This window comes from Pseudophryne corroboree, chromosome 1, assembly GCF_028390025.1.
Source record: "Pseudophryne corroboree isolate aPseCor3 chromosome 1, aPseCor3.hap2, whole genome shotgun sequence".
NCBI lineage: Eukaryota > Metazoa > Chordata > Amphibia > Anura > Myobatrachidae > Pseudophryne > Pseudophryne corroboree.
Genome location: NC_086444.1, coordinates 906,483,980 through 906,501,753, shown reverse-complemented (window position 1 = coordinate 906,501,753; position 17,774 = coordinate 906,483,980). Strand labels below are relative to the sequence as shown.

The window sequence follows — 17,774 nt, the reverse complement described above, 5'->3', positions numbered from 1 at the left end:
TGTGATACTAGTATGTTAACTTGTGCATGGCACTGGTGGGAGGTCCCCAAACACTGACTGTTACAGGGCTGGAACTAGCCACGTATCAGATTGCAGGAAGCTGCAAGCACTCCCTTGGAAAGACAACAAGGGGACACAGGAGGGGTGAGTAATTGAATTGGGTTGCTCCTACAGATCTCAGTTCTTATTTGTAACTAGGAGAGGTGGCATTCTGATCAGGGGCTGGCCAGCATCTCGCACCTCCGGCGATCTCAGGAGTAATTACATCCGGTCCCTCGTGTCTGATTTGTAATGAGAGAGGGAGGGGGGGGGTCTGATCTGAGGTTCTTTACAAAGACTCAAGTTAACAGTAGCAATGAGCGGGTCCGGTTCGATGAGATCCGAACACCCCCGAACTTCACCTATTTTACACGGGTCCGAGGCAGCCTCGGATCTTCCCGCCTAGCTCGGTTAACCAGAACGCGGCCGAACGTCATCATCCCGCTGTTGGATTTTCGAGAGATTCGTATTCTATATAAAGAGCCGTGCGTCGCCGCCATTTTCACTTGTGCATTGGAGATTGAACGGAGAGGACATGGCTACGTTCTCTGCCTGAAAAGCTTCATATCTGTGCTCAGTGTGCTGCAAATATCTACGTTCTCTGCCTTAAAAGCTCCATATCTGTGCTCAGTGTGCTGCAAATATCTGTGCTCAGTGTGCTGCAAATATCTGTGCTCAGTGTGCTGCATTTTGGTGACCAACAGTATACAGTTGTACAGTACAGTAGGCCATTGCTGTATCTTGCAGCTCTGTGTCACTGCAAGTATCCATTCCATATATGTGCTGCATTTTTGTGAGCAGTATATATAGTAGTACAGTGCAGCATTTTGGTGACCAACAGTATATAGTTGTACAGTACAGTAGGCCATTGCTGTATCTTGCAGCTCTGTGTCACTGCAAGTATCCATTCCATATCTGTGCTGCATTTTTGTGAGCAGTATATATAGTAGTACAGTGCAGCATTTTGGTGACCAACAGTATATAGTTGTACAGTACAGTAGGCCATTGCTGTATCTTGTAGCTCTGTGTCACTGCAAGTATCCATTCCATATCTGTGCTGCATTTTTGTGAGCAGTATATATAGTAGTACAGCGCTGCATTGTGGTGACCACCAGTATATAGTTGTACAGTACAGTAGCCCATTGCTGTATCTTGCAGCTCTGTGTCACTGCAAGTATCCATTCCATATCTGTGCTGCATTTTTGTGAGCAGCATATATAGTAGTACAGTGCTGCATTGTGGTGACCACCAGTATATAGTAGTACAGTAGGCCATAGCTTTATCTTGCTGCACCGTGTCACTTCTAGTATCCTGATCAGTGCTTAATATCTGTGCTCAGTGTCAGTGCTGCATTGTGGTGACCAGTATACTACAGTACAATAGTCCAGTGCTGTTCTCGCTGCTCAGTGTCAGTTCTCCGTAGTATCATCAGTGATCAGTATAATCAGTGCTCAGTAAAATCAGTGCTCAGAATAATCAGTGCGCTGTTAGACGTGCGCCCGTTTTCCGCCATTAGTGCTTTGGGATTTAGACAATTGATGAAGTTAGTGTGTCCCCGGTACAAAATCCCATTTAGATTCCACTTCACTAGGCAGGAGATAGCGAGATTATACCAATTAATATCAGAGATTTATAATTATTAATTACAGTGATCTTGCCAAATAATTCCTGTGATTTTGTCATTTTCTTCCAGTGATTTGGACCAATAATAATTATAATACCATTGATTAGAACAAATAATTCCTGTGATATTGAGGTGTTTGTGTCGCTTAGCTTAGCCATCCAGTGATCACAGTGCACCTCTTTTTCTCTTTTCTTTGCATCATGTGCTGTTTGAGGACTATTTTTTAAGTGCCATCCTGTCTGACACTTCCGTATATATGTCCAGTGGTACTGCCATTTGATATCATTCCCGACATTACTGCCATTTAATTCCAGTGATTGTCATTTTCTTCCAGTGATTTGAACCAATAATACCATTGATTAGAACGAATAATTCCAGTGATTTGATCATTTTCTTCCAGTGATTTGGACCAATAATACCATTGATTAGAACTAATAATTCCTGTGATATTGAGGTGTTTGTGTCGCTTAGCTTAGCCATCCAGCAACCACAGTGCACCTCTTTTTCTATTTTCTTTGCATCATGTGCTGTTTGGGGCCAATTTTTTTTTAAGTGCCAGCTTGTCTGACACTGCAGTGCCACTCCTAGATGGGCTTAGCTTAGTCATCCAGCGACCTTGGTGCAAATTTTAGGACTAAAAATAATATTGTGAGGGGTTCAGAATAGACTGGAAATGAGTGGAAATTATGGTTATTGAGGTTAATAATACTATGGGATCAAAATTACCCCCAAATTCTGTGATTTCAGCTGTTTTTGAAAAAAAAACACACCCGAATCCGACAAAAAAATTTCAGGGAGGTTTTGCCAAAAACGCGTCCAAATCCAAAACCCGAAAAATTTCCGGTGCACATCTCTAGTTAACAGGCTAATGAAATCTGATTAAAATGCTACTGAAAATCATAAATTCAGGAGAAGACGATTATAAGATTTCAAATATGTAATATACCTAAATCCATAACAAAGAAATAGGGAGAATATTCATTTGATAAAGCACAGTAAAACAACAATATGTAATCCTTTTTGCAAAATACAGGACCAACAGATACAGGAGATAGGTAATTTCACATTTTCCATAGGTTAAGATGAACAAACTGAAAAAGTACAGCAGGTCACAACTGTCATATTGATGTTGATCAAATTCATCAGTGGAACACATTGGACAAGATAGAGACAGAGAAACACATACTGTAACATCCAACCATGAAAGTAATGAATTAACCATGGATCCAATTACTTGTATCAGCCAGCTATTTTTATCATCTCACTGCAGATTACCTGGCTCATCCATGTAGTAGTAGATGTCAACATCATTAGACTGCATGACCACAAATCCTTCTCCCATGAGTCTCGGAGGCCTTAAAACAGGAAACAAAAAATAAACACAGGAAATCTGACTTGACCACACATTAGATATTTTAATCTTCATTTGCTACCCTAATTGTAATGACGCAGACCTGGCAGAGGTTCAATGTACAAAGTGAACCATGGCAATTCAATCCAGTGCTACCTTTCACTGGAGGATAAAATATTTAATGCTATGAGAAAAGGGATTTGGCTATGCTTTTTTTTATTTCATCTATGAAATTAACCTAAAACTTAAAGGAGGCAAATGTGCAGCAACTCGCAGTAAAGAAGAAAAATGAAATGTATAAAGACTCCGATCTGCCAGATCACATCATTTAAATTAGCCATGTGCCTTATCATTTATCGGATTAAAATAATAAGTTTCCTGTTCTGCTGAGAAAACACAGGATCTGGAAAAGAAAAACTTGTCTCTTCATTTGATTAGTAATGTAGCATTTATGGTTGTACATGTCATATTACTAGGAGCAAGCAGCTGAAAGGCCTTACAGCTTGGAATATTACAGGTTCTCTCACATTTCTCCAGGGTTCTGTAAAGACCTAGTTTGAATTCTCCACTTTCAAGTGCCCTAAATTTTAGCTTTATTTATCATGCTTTTTTGGCTTGTTCCAGGATACTTAAGTGTTGAGGGAAAACGGAGTAGATTATAACATTAAAAAAAGCAAAGTGCTCATGAGTGACAGCGAGGTTATTTTTGAAATGTGTCTTAAGGATACAAGTGCTTTTCTAAGAATGAATTAGAGATGCATTTAGTCTCACACCAATTGATTAAAGCACACAAAATGTGGAAAGCTTGGTGTAAGATTTCTTTATTTAATACAAATTCCACTGCCAAGTGGCTGCGCAGTGATTTCCCCAAAACAGCACTTACTGTAAGAGAATTGTTTGTGCGAGAAGTGTTTACTGTATTATGCACAGTTTGGGTTATGGTCCTACAGTGCTACAAAAACTACAAGAGGAATGCACAATATATTGTGATTATGTGCCTAATTGTCTTCAGAATATATATTTTTAAACCAATGTAAAAAGATGAGTTAAGAATTCCAAAAATATCTGCCACAGTTTTTTCATGCTGGGTACGCATTGGCCGATATATCGGACGTTTTATTGAACGACCGATATATCAATGGCCCGTCGACCAGTGTGTATCAACGATATGTCTGTGAACGCAATCATTTACAGACATATCACATCGGCCTGCAGCACACATGATGACCAATATATCTACAGACCGCCCGAACACATGCTGCACCAGCCGGAGGTGACTGACGGCTGAACTGGGCGGGTGCAGGTAAATGCCCGCCCAGTTCCCGACGTCACTCACGACGGATCAGGCAGTGCGTATGCACAACACAATGCCTGATCCGGCTATAGATATACTGTATCTGGAAATCCACTAATCTGCATATATAATCGATCAGTGTGTTCCCAGCTTCACACGTTGACCATATATTTCTGAGACAGTCAGTCAATGTGTACGGTGGGCTGGGAAGCCTGAACACAGGACCTACATTATGGTGTAGGGAATTCATTTTGAATAATCCACCTAGAGATACATTTTCAGATTTGTATTGATTTATAATTGTAAACGAAAGTAAATAACCTATTCCATCTCCAAAGCAATGTTTGCATGTTTTTACTATACGTGACAATGCTTCAAAATTCCAGTGCAGAAAGCTTCACACTGGGAGTTTGAACACAATATTATGAAGGTGAAAGCTCTAGCAGCGGAAGGTACTTTATACACTCTTCACTGGAGTTTGAAAGTGTCTCCAATGATAACCAATGGGAACAAATGATCAGCCAGCCAATTACACACTTTCATAAAATGCATATGAAAGCAGATTTGCATTTCATGAACAACCTACGTGGATTATTAAATGGACACAGGTCAGACCTGCCCACATATAGTGTACTCATGAACCTTTGTATCAGGAGATGAGGGTACTTTACTCACAATAATGAACAGATGTGACCAGCACCATCAGTAATTATCAGGTGGACCAAAAAGAAAGCTTGCTGGCGTCACCATCCTGCTGTCTATGTTGGTGATACAGCACAAGACAATTTACCACCATCTGTGAGAACAAGCTCTAGGACACTGTCTTTTATATGCACAGTTCCTTCAGGTTAAGATTTGGCATCCAAGTTCACTGAAGGACATTGCTGTGAGCACAGACTGCGTATTTATCTGAGGGATGTGTCGGTCTACCGACTGTCAGAATGCAGACTGTCGTGATTTTGCCTGCATCCCGTGAGCACCTCAAAGCTTGAAATGGCTGATAACAGAACGACAGCAACTACATGGCAACTTTTACACATATATTTGTTTGTTTTACAAAACATTTAGATTTTATATTGATTTGTTCTTTAAACGACCAAAAGACCAAACACGCAAGCTTTACATACAACCTGTGAATAAACTAATTTAGCTGTACAAATGTATACATACTACAATGCACTCTGCAATGTGTCATTACAATGCTAAACAGAAGACAAATAAGAACTTTTATCAACATGCCCTCCAAAATATTTAGAGTTATGTAACATGGTGTACTTTTTTACAGCTCAATAAATAAAAACCAGAAACGTACTCATCATTCTGAAGACCGACATATCTCGGACTGGGGACCAGCATCACTCTGACATTCTCCAGTTTGCCTTTCAGGATGTGCATGAACTGGTCCAGATGACTTGATGGGGGCTTTGTGGTATATGTGAGGAAAGCATCATCAAAATTTACACACAAGGTTTGAGGCTGGTAATGATTTCCAAAGGCCAAGCGTCCCTACAAATAAAGTTGATCCTATTATTTGAAAGAAATGGGCGCATTTTACCCTTCACATTCATTTAAAACAGGACTGGCCAACCTGTGTCTCTCCAGGTGTTGTGAAACTACAAGTCCCAGCATGACCTGCCACAGTTTTGCTATTAGGGAATGCGAAAATAGAGACAGGACATGCAGGCATGTGTAGTTTTACAACAGATGGAGAGGCGCAGGTTGGCCAGGACTGATTTAAAACAATTATTAGAGAGATTAAAACATTAGACGGGCCAGTAATATACAATGCTTTAAATAAAACTATTAATAACACAAACATTTATGTGAGTTCCAGGGGTTTATTAGAAGCGGAGTCATTTCATACATAGGGGCATATTTTTCACAATCCAAATCTCAGCTGTGGATGGGATATGATAAATTTGCATTGCAATATTGGAATATACCTCAAGAATGTATCAAATATCGCATGCATGGACAGTGTTTGCGAGAAAGCTTTGTCCTGGCTAATCTCTGCCCTATATGTCTCAGGATATTGTTCACAAAAAAAAAAAAAAAAAAGACTGTGCCTGCGCTGCCAGCTCACCCCTCCAAGATAACACTTACTTCCATTCAGGTGAATGGTAATCCAGTGAGCCATTAGCTAAATGCTGTGCCCCCGGACTATGGTGGCCAATCCCGGGATCGGCGGGATCCCGGGATTTAGGGACAAAAATGGCCGGGATTCAATCCCGGGATTGGAAGCTCCAATCCAGGGGATTGAGGGATCAGCGTTGATCGTCCACAGGACGCTCAGACGCTGCCCGGCTTCCTCCTTCCGGGTCCCCAGCACAGCGTGAGAGGTCACGCTGCGCTGTCAGCCGCCGCAGCGTTCAAAGGATGTTTCCCTCCCGGCCGCCCCCGGTATATGGTGAGTTATATGTGCGGGGCGGGTGGGGCAGGGCTGGGCGGGGCGAGAACCTAGCTAAAAGCCAATTACCCGGGATTGAAAAAATGGCCCGGGATTGGCTTCCCTACCCCGGACATATGCTCTGTGCTATAAACTGAGATGCCGACCATGAGTTTCACAGCATCTCAGTTCACAGGCACAGATCCGCTGACTGGGATTACAGAGTTAGGATGGCCTATCAGCAGCGTGCAGGTAATGGTATAGATGTGCCCTCATACATCTTTGCTGCAGCCACGCCAAATAGCCAGTTTTGGAATCCAAAGTTGCTTTTTTGGCCGAAAATGCGTCTTATTCACAATACAATTTAACTGGTACACACGAAGAGGCTGTGCTGATTAATTTTATACATGACACTTGTACTGTATACCTGTGTGTGACTGAGTCTCTGAATCTGTACACAAAGTGCTACAATATACTGTAGCAGCTGCAGCTTTTTTCCAGTACAAGTTCTGTTCTGCTCAGTGGGCTTAATTCAGACCTGATCGTAGCAGCAAAGTTGTTAGCAGATGGGTAAAACCATGTGCACTACAGGGAGGCAGATATAACATGTGCAGAGAGAGTTAGATTTGGGTGGGTAATATTGTTCCTGTGCAGGGTAAATATTGGCTGCTTTATTTTTACACTGCAATTTAGATTTCAGTTTGAACACACCCCACCCAAATCTAACTCTCTCTGCACATCCCCCCCCCCCCCCCCCCGCAGTGCACATGGTTTTGCCCAACTGCTAACAAATTTGCTGCTACGATCAGGTCTGAATTAGACCAAGTATACACTCAGTCAAACACAATATACAAGTGTCATATCACACTAATCAGCACAGTCTCTTCGTGTGTCCTAGTTGCATTGTGTTGCGAATTCAGGGCCTAATTCAGACCTGATCGCACCTCTGCGAATTTGCAGAGGTTTGTGATCGGACAGTTGCCGCCCAAACAGAGTGAAATATCGCCCCATGCAAGTCTGCGTACGCCATGCGAAAAGCTTTGCAAATGCCGGTCAGCTGCAAATCCGTACGCAACTCACTCACCATCAAATGATTTTTCCAGGCTGATCGGGCCGGAGCAGACGTCGCACACACTCCCTGAAAACGCTTGGGAATGCCTACGCTTTACCAGGCAATCCCAGAAAATGGGCAGTTCCACCCCCAAACGCCCACTTCCTGTCAATCAGCCTGCGTTCGCTTAGTGATCAAAAAAGACGCTGAATTTTTTTGCAGTTTGGCCTCACGCTTCCGAATTACGATCCATACGCATGCACAGTCATTCGATAATCGTCCGCTGCGCGATTTCGCACAATAGCGATCGGGTCTGAATTAGGCCCTAAATGCACAACGTTAGCAGAATTTCATGGGACCTGGTGGCTCACTCACGTCAGGCATCTCGCGTTGCATGGCGTATTGAGGCTAGATGTATGAGGACACAACTGTAAGTACAAAAATCCAGCTTTTAGATAGCGGTTTTTTAACTTCTGAAAACTTTGGGTTATGTAGAGTTGGACAGAATGAGCATCTGAATCACAAGCACAAAATATTTCCCAGAAAAAAGTGCATTTTGCTATGCTTGCAGAGCCAGCCATACATATGCCACATGCACCTACGCCTGCTTTGCTCCAGGGCAGAGCACTAGTATACAGTATGAACCTTGTTTACACCAGCAGATGACACATCAGAGTGATATAAGTAAATGTTAATGTTACAGAACACCATTTATCCACAAAACAGTACATGTACTATAAAATCTCATTTAAAATGTCAAAGGATATAAGACCAGACTCACAGACAATATGGTCAGCAAGGGACACATTTGGCACTAACATACCCATGCTATATTTTTGCTGTGCATACATGCCCTGTCGCATCTCCTTTAATGCAAAGGATGTAAGCACAATATGCGTCTCAGCAGGAATGGTTGTATATGTGTAAGAAGTTTTGGTACTCATATGTAGTGTAAACGCCCCCACCCCCCTCCACCAAATTGTCCAAAAAAAATAAAATACATTCCGCCTAACACTATAGAAATCCATGTTGGTTTAGTTTATTAATGTTATTATGTTATTTTCTATACCAATATATTTGTGTTCACAAAAGAAACGGAGCTGGTGTTTATCCTGTGAATAAACACCCTGTGTAGTAACGATGTTGGCATACACTACTTTTTTTGTCCTAATGCGAATTCTACTTTTTGAGGGGACAATTATTCAAAGTTTGCAGCTGAATCCTTTCTGTAATTGTACACTGCAATATCCCACATCCTGTCTGAGTGCGGTGCCCAATATAGTAGTACACAGATTTATATTGCGGCTTTCAATATTTGTGCTGTGACGTAAAATATTTCTTTTGTGCTAGTTTGCGAAAAAACATGTCAATGCACGGTGTGATTAAACTAATATGACAATTCCAGTTGGATAGGAATGTACTTGTCAAATGCTTCATTCTAAAACATATATTCACAAGTCCCAAATGGCAGAATGACAACTTGCTTTTAGATACAACAGATTCTGGATCTTGACACGGGAACTGCTCAATCCCAACTACAAGCTATGTTTCTAATAGAAGATTTTACAAGTCTCCCAATCAAATGGATTACAATGCAGTAGTACACCACTGTAAACCCCAGTTGCTGATATTTTAAAAGTAAACAGCCAGTGCTCGGAACCAGACACCAGACCAAGGGAATATAGGTATTACAGCACACTAAAAATAAGAATTTACTCACCGGTAATTCTATTTCTCGTAGTCCGTAGTGGATGCTGGGGACTCCGTAAGGACCATGGGGAATAGACGGCTCCGCAGGAGACTGGGCACATTTAAGAAAGATTTAGGACTATCTGGTGTGCACTGGCTCCTCCCCCTATGACCCTCCTCCAAGCCTCAGTTAGGAACTGTGCCCGGAAGAGCTGACACAATAAGGAAGGATTTTTGAATCCCGGGTAAGACTCATACCAGCCACACCAATCACACCATATAACACGTGATAGGAACCCTGGTTAACAGTATGATAACAAATGGAGCCTCTGAAGAGATGGCTCACAACAAAACCCGATTTTTGTAACAATAACTATGTACAGGTATTGCAGACAATCCGCACTTGGGATGGGCGCCCAGCATCCACTACGGACTAGGAGAAATAAAAATAAGAATTTACTTACCGATAATTCTATTTCTCGGAGTCCGTAGTGGATGCTGGGGTTCCTGAAAGGACCATGGGGAATAGCGGCTCCGCAGGAGACAGGGCACAAAAGTAAAGCTTTTACAGGTCAGGTGGTGTGTACTGGCTCCTCCCCCTATGACCCTCCTCCAGACTCCAGTTAGGTACTGTGCCCGGACGAGCGTACACAATAAGGGAGGATTTTGAATCCCGGGTAAGACTCATACCAGCCACACCAATCACACCGTACAACTTGTGATCTAAACCCAGTTAACAGTATGATAACAGAGGAGCCTCTGAAAGATGGCTTCCTAAACAATAACCCGAATTAGTTAACAATAACTATGTACAAGTATTGCAGATAATCCGCACTTGGGATGGGCGCCCAGCATCCACTACGGACTCCGAGAAATAGAATTATCGGTAAGTAAATTCTTATTTTCTCTATCGTCCTAAGTGGATGCTGGGGTTCCTGAAAGGACCATGGGGATTATACCAAAGCTCCCAAACGGGCGGGAGAGTGCGGATGACTCTGCAGCACCGAATGAGAGAACTCCAGGTCCTCCTTTGCCAGGGTATCAAATTTGTAAAAATTTACAAACGTGTTCTCCCCTGACCACGTAGCTGCTCGGCAGAGTTGTAATGCCGAGACCCCTCGGGCAGCCGCCCAAGATGAGCCCACCTTCCTTGCGGAATGGGCCTTAACAGATTTAGGCTGTGGCAGGCCTGCCACAGAATGTACAAGTTGAATTTTGTTACAAATCCAACGAGCAATCGACTGCTTAGAAGCAGGTGCACCCAACTTGTTGGGTGCATACAGTATAAACAGCGAGTCAGATTTTCTGACTCCAGCCGTCCTTTAAATGTATATTTTTAAGGCTCTGACAACGTCCAACAACTTGGAGTCCTTCAAGTCGTCTGTAGCCGCAGGCACTACAATAGGCTGGTTCAGGTGAAACGCTGATACCACCTTAGGGAGAAAATGCGGACGCGTCCGCAGCTCTGCCCTATGTCGAATGGAAAATTAAATAAGGGCTTTTATAAAACAAAGCCGCCAGTTCAGATACTCTCCCGGCCGAAGCCAGGGCCAGTAACATAGTCACTTTCCATGTGAGATATTTCAAATCCACATTCTTTAGTGGTTCAAACCAATTGGATTTGAGGAAATCTAAAACTACATTTAGATCCCACGGTGCCACCTTAGGCACCACAGGAGGCTGTATATGCAGTACTCCTTTGATAAAAATCTGGACCTCAGGGACTGAGGCCAATTCTTTTTGGAAGAATATTGATAGGGCCGAAATTTGAACCTTAATAGATCCCAATTTGAGACCCATAGACAATCCTGATTGCAGGAAATGTAGGAAAACGACCCAGTTGAAATTCCTCCATCGGAGCACTCCGCTGCTCGCACCACGCAACATATTTTCGCCAAATACGGCGATAATGCTTCGCGGTGACTTCCTTCCTTGCCTTTATCAAGGTAGGAATGACTTCTTCTGGAATGCCTTTTCCTTTTAGGATCTGGCATTCAAACGCCATGCCGTCAAACGCAGCCGCGGTAATTCTTGAAAAAGACAAGTACCCTGCTGAAGCAGGTCCCTTCTCAGAAGTAGAGGCCACGGATCGTCCGTGACCATCTCTTGAAGTTCCGGGTACCAAGTCCTTCTTGGCTAATCCGGAGCCACTAGTCTTACTCCTCTTTGCCGTATAATCCTCAATACCTTTGGTATGAGAGGCAGAGGAGGAAACACATATACCGACTGGTACACCCAAGGTGTTACCAGCGCGTCCACAGCTATTGCCTGCGGATCTCTTGACCTGGCGCAATACCTGTCCAGTGTTTTGTTGAGGCGAGACGCCATCATGTCCACCATTGGTTTTACCCAACGGTTTAATAGCATGTGGAAAACTTCTGGATGAAGTCCCCACTCTCCCGGGTGAAGGTCGTGTCTGCTGAGGAAGTCTGCTTCCCAGTTGTCCACGCCCGGGATGAATACTGCTGACAGTGCTATCACGTGATTCTCCGCCCAGCGAAGGATCCTGGCAGCTTCTGCCATTGCCCTCCTGCTTCTTGTGCCGCCCTGTCTGTTTACATGGGCGACTGCCGTGATGTTGTCCGACTGGATCAACACCGGTCTTCCTTGAAGCAGAGGTTCCGCCTGGCTTAGAGCATTGTAGATTGCTCTTAGTTCCAGAATGCTTATGTGAAGAGACTTTTTCAGGCTCGACCACACTCCCTGGAAATTTCTTCCCTGTGTGACTGCTCCCCAGCCTCTCAGGCTGGCCTCCGTGGTCACCAGGATCCAATCCTGCATGCCGAATCTGCGGCCCTCCAATAGATGAGCCTCCTGCAACCACCACAGAAGGGATACCCTTGTCCTCGGCGACAGGGTTATCCGCAGGTGCATCTGAAGATGCGACCCTGACCATTTGTCCAACAGATCCCTTTGCATGGAATCTGCCGAAAGGGATTGCTTCGTAAGAAGCTACCATTTTTTCCCAGGACTCTTGTGCATTGATGTACAGACACCTTTCCTGGTTTTAGGAGGTTCCTGACCAGGTCAGATAACTCCTTGGCTTTTTCTTCGGGAAGAAAAACCTTTTTCTGAACTGTGTCCAGAATCATCCCCAGGAACAGCAGACGAGTTGTCGGCATTAATTGGGATTTTGGAATATTCAGAATCCATCCGTGCTGCTTTAGCACCTCTTGATGCTAAACCCATCTCTAGCTGTTCTCTGGACCTTGCCCTTATTAGGAGATCGTCCAAGTATGGGATAATTAATACGCCTTTTCTTCGAAGAAGAAATATTATCTCGGCCATTACCTTTGTAAAGACCCGAGGTGCCGTGGACAAACCAAACGGCAGCGTCTGAAACTGATAGTGACAGTTTTGTACAACGAACCTGAGGTACCCCTGGTGTGAGGGGTAATTGGAACGTGGAGATACGCATCCTTGATGTCCAAGGATACCATAAAGTCCCCTTCTTCCAGGTTCGCTATCACTGCTCTGAGTGACTCCATCTTGAACTTGGACTTCTTTATGTACAGGTTCAAGGACTTCAGATTTAGAATAGGCCTTACCGAGCCATCCGGCTTCGGTACCACAAAAAGAGTGGAATAATACCCCTTCCCTTGTTGTAGAAGAGGTACCTTGACTATCACCTGCTGAGAATACAGCTTGTGAATGGCTTCCAAAACCGTCTCCCTTTCTGAGGGGGACGTTGGTAAAGCAGACTTCAGTAAACGGCGAGGTGGCTCTGTCTCTAATTTCAACCTGTACCCCTGAGATATTATCTGCAGGATCCAGGGATTTACCTGCGAGTGAGCCCACTGCGCGCTGTAATTCTTGAGACGACCGCCTACCGCCCCCGAGTCCGCTTGCGAAGCCCCAGCGTCATGCTGAGGCTTTTGTAGAAGCCGGGGAGGGCTTCTGTTCCTGGGAAGGAGCTGCCTGTTGCTGTCTCTTCCCTCGTCCTTTGCCTCGTGGCAGATATGAATAGCCCTTTGCTCTCTTATTTTTAAAGGAACGAAAGGGCTGCGTTGAAAGGTCGGTGCCTTTTTCAGTTGGGGAGTGACTTGAGGTAGAAAGGTGGATTTCCCGGCCGTAGCCGTGGCCACCAAATCCGATAGACCGACCCCAAATAACTCCTCTACGCATCGCCTGTCCACTGTCGTGTCCATAAAGCTCTTCTGGCCGAAATGGACATAGCACTTACCCGTGATGCCAGTGTGCAGATATCTCTCTGTGCATCACGCATATAAAGAAATGCATCCTTTATTTGTTCTAACGACAGTAAAATATTGTCCCTGTCCAGGGTATCAATATTTTCGATCAGGGACTCTGACCAAACTACCCCAGCACTGCACATCCAGGCAGTCGCAATAGCTGGTCGTAGTATAACACCTGCATGTGTGTATATACCTTTTTGGATATTTTCCATCCTCCTATCTGATGGATCTTTAAGTGCGGCCGTCTCAGGAGAGGGTAACGCCACTTGTTTTGATGAGCGTGTTAGCGCTTTGTCCACCCTAGGAGGTGTTTCCCAGCGCTCCCTAACCTCTGGCGGGAAAGGGTATAAAGCCAATAACTTCTTTGAAATTAGCAGTTTTTTATCGGGGCACCCCACGCTTCATCACACACGTCATTTAATTCTTCTGATTCGGTAAAAACTACTGGTAGTTTTTTCACACCCCACATAATACCCTGTTTAGTGGTACCTGTAGTGTCAGCTAAATGTAACATCTCCTTTATTGCCAAAATCATATAACGTGTGGCCCTACTGGAAAATACGGTTGATTCGTCACCTTCACCACCGGAATCAGTGCCTGTGTCTGGGTCTGTGTCGACCGACTGAGGCAAGGGGCGTTTTACAGCCCCTGACGGTGTTTGAGGCGCCTGGACAGGCACTAATTGAGTGTCCGGCCGCCTCATGTCGGCAAACGACTGCTTAAGCGAGTTGACGCTATCCCGTAATTCCACAAATAAAGGCATCCATTCTGGTGTCGACCCCCTAGAAGGTGACATCCTCATATTTGGCAATTGCTCCGCCTCCACACCAATAACGTCCTCATACATGTCGACACACACGTACCGACACACAGCAGACACACAGGGAATGCTCTATACGAAGACAGGACCCACTAGCCCTTTGGGGAGACAGAGGGAGAGTCTGCCAGCACACACCAAAAAGCGCTATATATGACAGGGATAGCCTTATGATTAAGTGCTCCCTTATAGCTGCTTTTATATTTATATATTGCCATTTATTTTGCCCCCCCTCTCTGTTATACCCTGTTTCTGTAGTGCAGTGCAGGGGAGAGACCTGGGAGCCTTCCTGACCAGCGGAGCTGTGACAGAAAATGGCGCCGTGTGCTGAGGAGATAGGCCCCGCCCCTTTTCCGGCGGGCTCGTCTCCCGCTATTTAGTACATTTAGGCAGGGGTAAATATCTCCATATAGCCTCTGGGGCTATATGTGAGGTATTTTTAGCCTTTTTAAAGGTTTTCATTTGCCTCCCAGGTCGCCCCCCCCCAGCGCCCTGCACCCTCAGTGACTGCCGTGTGAAGTGTGCTGAGAGGAAAATGGCGCACAGCTGCAGTGCTGTGCGCTACCTTAAGAAGACTGCAGGAGTCTTCAGCCGCCGATTCTGGACCTCTTCTCGGCGGCGTGGCTCCGGTGACCATCCAGGCTGTACCTGTGATCGTCCCTCTGGAGCTCCATGTCCAGTAGCCAAGAAGCCAATCCATCCTGCACGCAGGTGAGTTCACTTCTTCTCCCCTCTGTCCCTCGTTGCAGTGATCCTGTTGCCAGCAGGACTCACTGTAAAATAAAAAACCTAAGCTAAACTTTTCTAAGCAGCTCTTTAGGAGAGCCACCTAGATTGCACCCTTCTCGGCCGGGCACAAAAATCTAACTGGAGTCTGGAGGAGGGTCATAGGGGGAGGAGCCAGTACACACCACCTGACCTGTAAAAGCTTTACTTTTGTGCCCTGTCTCCTGCGGAGCCGCTATTCCCCATGGTCCTTTCAGGAACCCCAGCATCCACTTAGGACGATAGAGAAATTACCGGTGAGTAAATTCTTATTTTCTCTGACGTCCTAGTGGATGCTGGGGACTCCGTAAGGACCATGGGGATTATACCAAAGCTCCCAAACGGGCGGGAGAGTGCGGATGACTCTGCAGCACCGAATGAGAGAATTCCAGGTACTCCTCAGCCAGGGTATCAAATTTGTAGAATTTTGCAAACGTGTTTGCCCCCGACCAAGTAGCTGCTCGGCAAAGTTGTAAAGCCGAGACCCCTCAGGCAGCCGCCCAAGATGAGCCCACCTTCCGTGTGGAATGGGCTTTTACAGATTTAGGCTGCGGTAAGCCTACCGCAGAATGCGCCAGCTGAATAGTGCTACAAATCCAGCGCGCAATAGACTGCTTAGAAGCAGGAGCACCCAGCTTAGCGGGTGCATACAGGATAAACAGCGAGTCAGTCTTTCTGACTCCAGCCGTCCTGGAAATATAATTTTTTAGGGCCCTGACTACGTCCAGCAACTTGGAATCCTCCAAGTCCCTAGTAGCCGCAGGCACCACAATAGGTTGGTTCAAGTGAAAAGCTGAGACCACCTTTGGGAGAAACTGAGGACGAGTCCTCAATTCTGCCCTATCCATATGGAAAATCAGATAAGGGCTTTTACAAGACAAAGCCGCCAATTCTGAAACCCGCCTGGCCAAGGCCAACAGCATGACCACTTTCCACGTGAGATATTTTAAATCCACAGTCTTAAGTGGTTCGAACCAATGTGATTTCAGGAATGCCAAAACCACATTGAGATCCCAAGGTGCCACTGGGGGCACAAAAGGAGGCTGAATATGCAGTACTCCTTTGACAAAAGTCTGAACTTCGGGTAGTGAAGCCAGTTCTTTTTGGAAGAAAAGCGACAGAGCCGAAATCTGGACCTTTATGGTCCCCAATTTGAGGCCCAACGTCACCCCTGCTTGCAGGAAGTGCAGGAATCGACCTAGTTGAAATTCCTCCGTCGGGGCCTTCATGGCCTCACACCAAGCAACATATTTTCGCCAAATGCGGTGATAATGTCTTGCGGTGACATCCTTCCTGGCTTTGATCAGGGTAGGGATGACTTCCTCCGGAATACCCTTTTCCTTCAGGATCCGGTGTTCAACCGCCATGCCGTCAAACGCAGCCGCGGTAAGTCTTGGAACAGACAGGGTCCCTGCTGCAGCAGGTCTTGTCTGAGCGGCAGAGGCCAAGGGTCCTCTGTAAGCATCTCTTGAAGTTCCGGGTACCAAGCTCTTCTTGGCCAATCCGGAACCACAAGGTTTTCACTCCTCGCCTTCTTATTATTCTCAGTACCTTGGGTATGAGAGGTAGAGGAGGAAACACATAAACCGACTGGTACACCCATGGTGTCACTAGAGCGTCCACCGCTATCGCCTGAGGGTCACTTGACCGGGCGCAATATCTTTTCAACTTCTTGTTGAGGCGGGATGCCATCATGTCTACCTGTGGTCTTTCCCACCGGTTGACCAGCATTTTGAAGACTTCTGGATGAAGTCCCCATTCTCCCGGGTGGAGGTCGTGCCTGCTGAGGAAGTCTGCTTCCCAGTTGTCCACTCCCGGAATGAACACTGCCGTCAGTGCTAACACATGATTCTCTGCCCATCTGAGAATCCTTGTGGCTTCTTCCATCGCCATCCTGCTTCTCGTGCCGCCCTGTCTGTTTACATGGGCGACCGCCGTGATGTTGTCTGACTGGATCAGTACCGGCTGGTTTTGAAGCAGGGGTCTTGCCTGGCTTAGGGCATTGTAAATGGCCCTTAGCTCCAGGATATTTATGTGAAGAGAAATCTCCTGATTTGACCACAGTCCTTGGAAATTTCTTCCCTTTGTGACTGCCCCCCAGCCCCGAAGGCTGGCATCCGTGGTCACCAGGACCCAGTCCTGTATTCCGAATCTGCGGCCCTCTAGTAGATGAGCCCTCTGCAGCCACCACAGCAGCGACACCCTGGTTCTGGCCGATAGGGTTATCCGCTGTTGCATCTGGAGATGGGACCCAGACCATTTGTCCAACAGGTCCCACTGGAACGTCCTTGCGTGGAACCTTCCGAATGGAATTGCTTCGTACGAAGCTACCATTTTTCCCAGGACTCGTGTGCATTGATGTACCGACACTTTTCCTGGTTTTAGGATGTCTCTGACCAGAGATGACAATTCCTCGGCTTTTTCCAGTGGAAGAAACACTCTTTTCTGGTCTGTGTCCAGAATCATTCCCAGGAACAGAAGACGTGTCGTCGGGACCAGCTGTGACTTTGGAATGTTTAGAATCCAGCCGTGCTGTTGTAGCACTTCCTGAGAAAGTGTCAC

The 17,774-nt window shown here is 45.5% G+C and overlaps 1 protein-coding gene across 12 annotated transcripts in view; it reads right to left on the bottom strand.

Moving 5' to 3' along the window:
* Positions 1–17,774, bottom strand: part of BLTP1 (bridge-like lipid transfer protein family member 1) — a 705,550-nt gene that overhangs the window by 568,818 nt on the left and 118,958 nt on the right. For all 12 annotated transcript variants that reach the window (XM_063920260.1, XM_063920265.1, XM_063920266.1 and 9 more), the window contains exons 8-9: positions 5,621–5,814; positions 2,939–3,018 (exon numbers count right to left, since the gene is read on the bottom strand). In XM_063920260.1, coding sequence (XP_063776330.1) covers positions 2,939–3,018; positions 5,621–5,814 — 274 coding nt within the window. The remainder of the gene's footprint in view (positions 1–2,938; positions 3,019–5,620; positions 5,815–17,774) is intronic.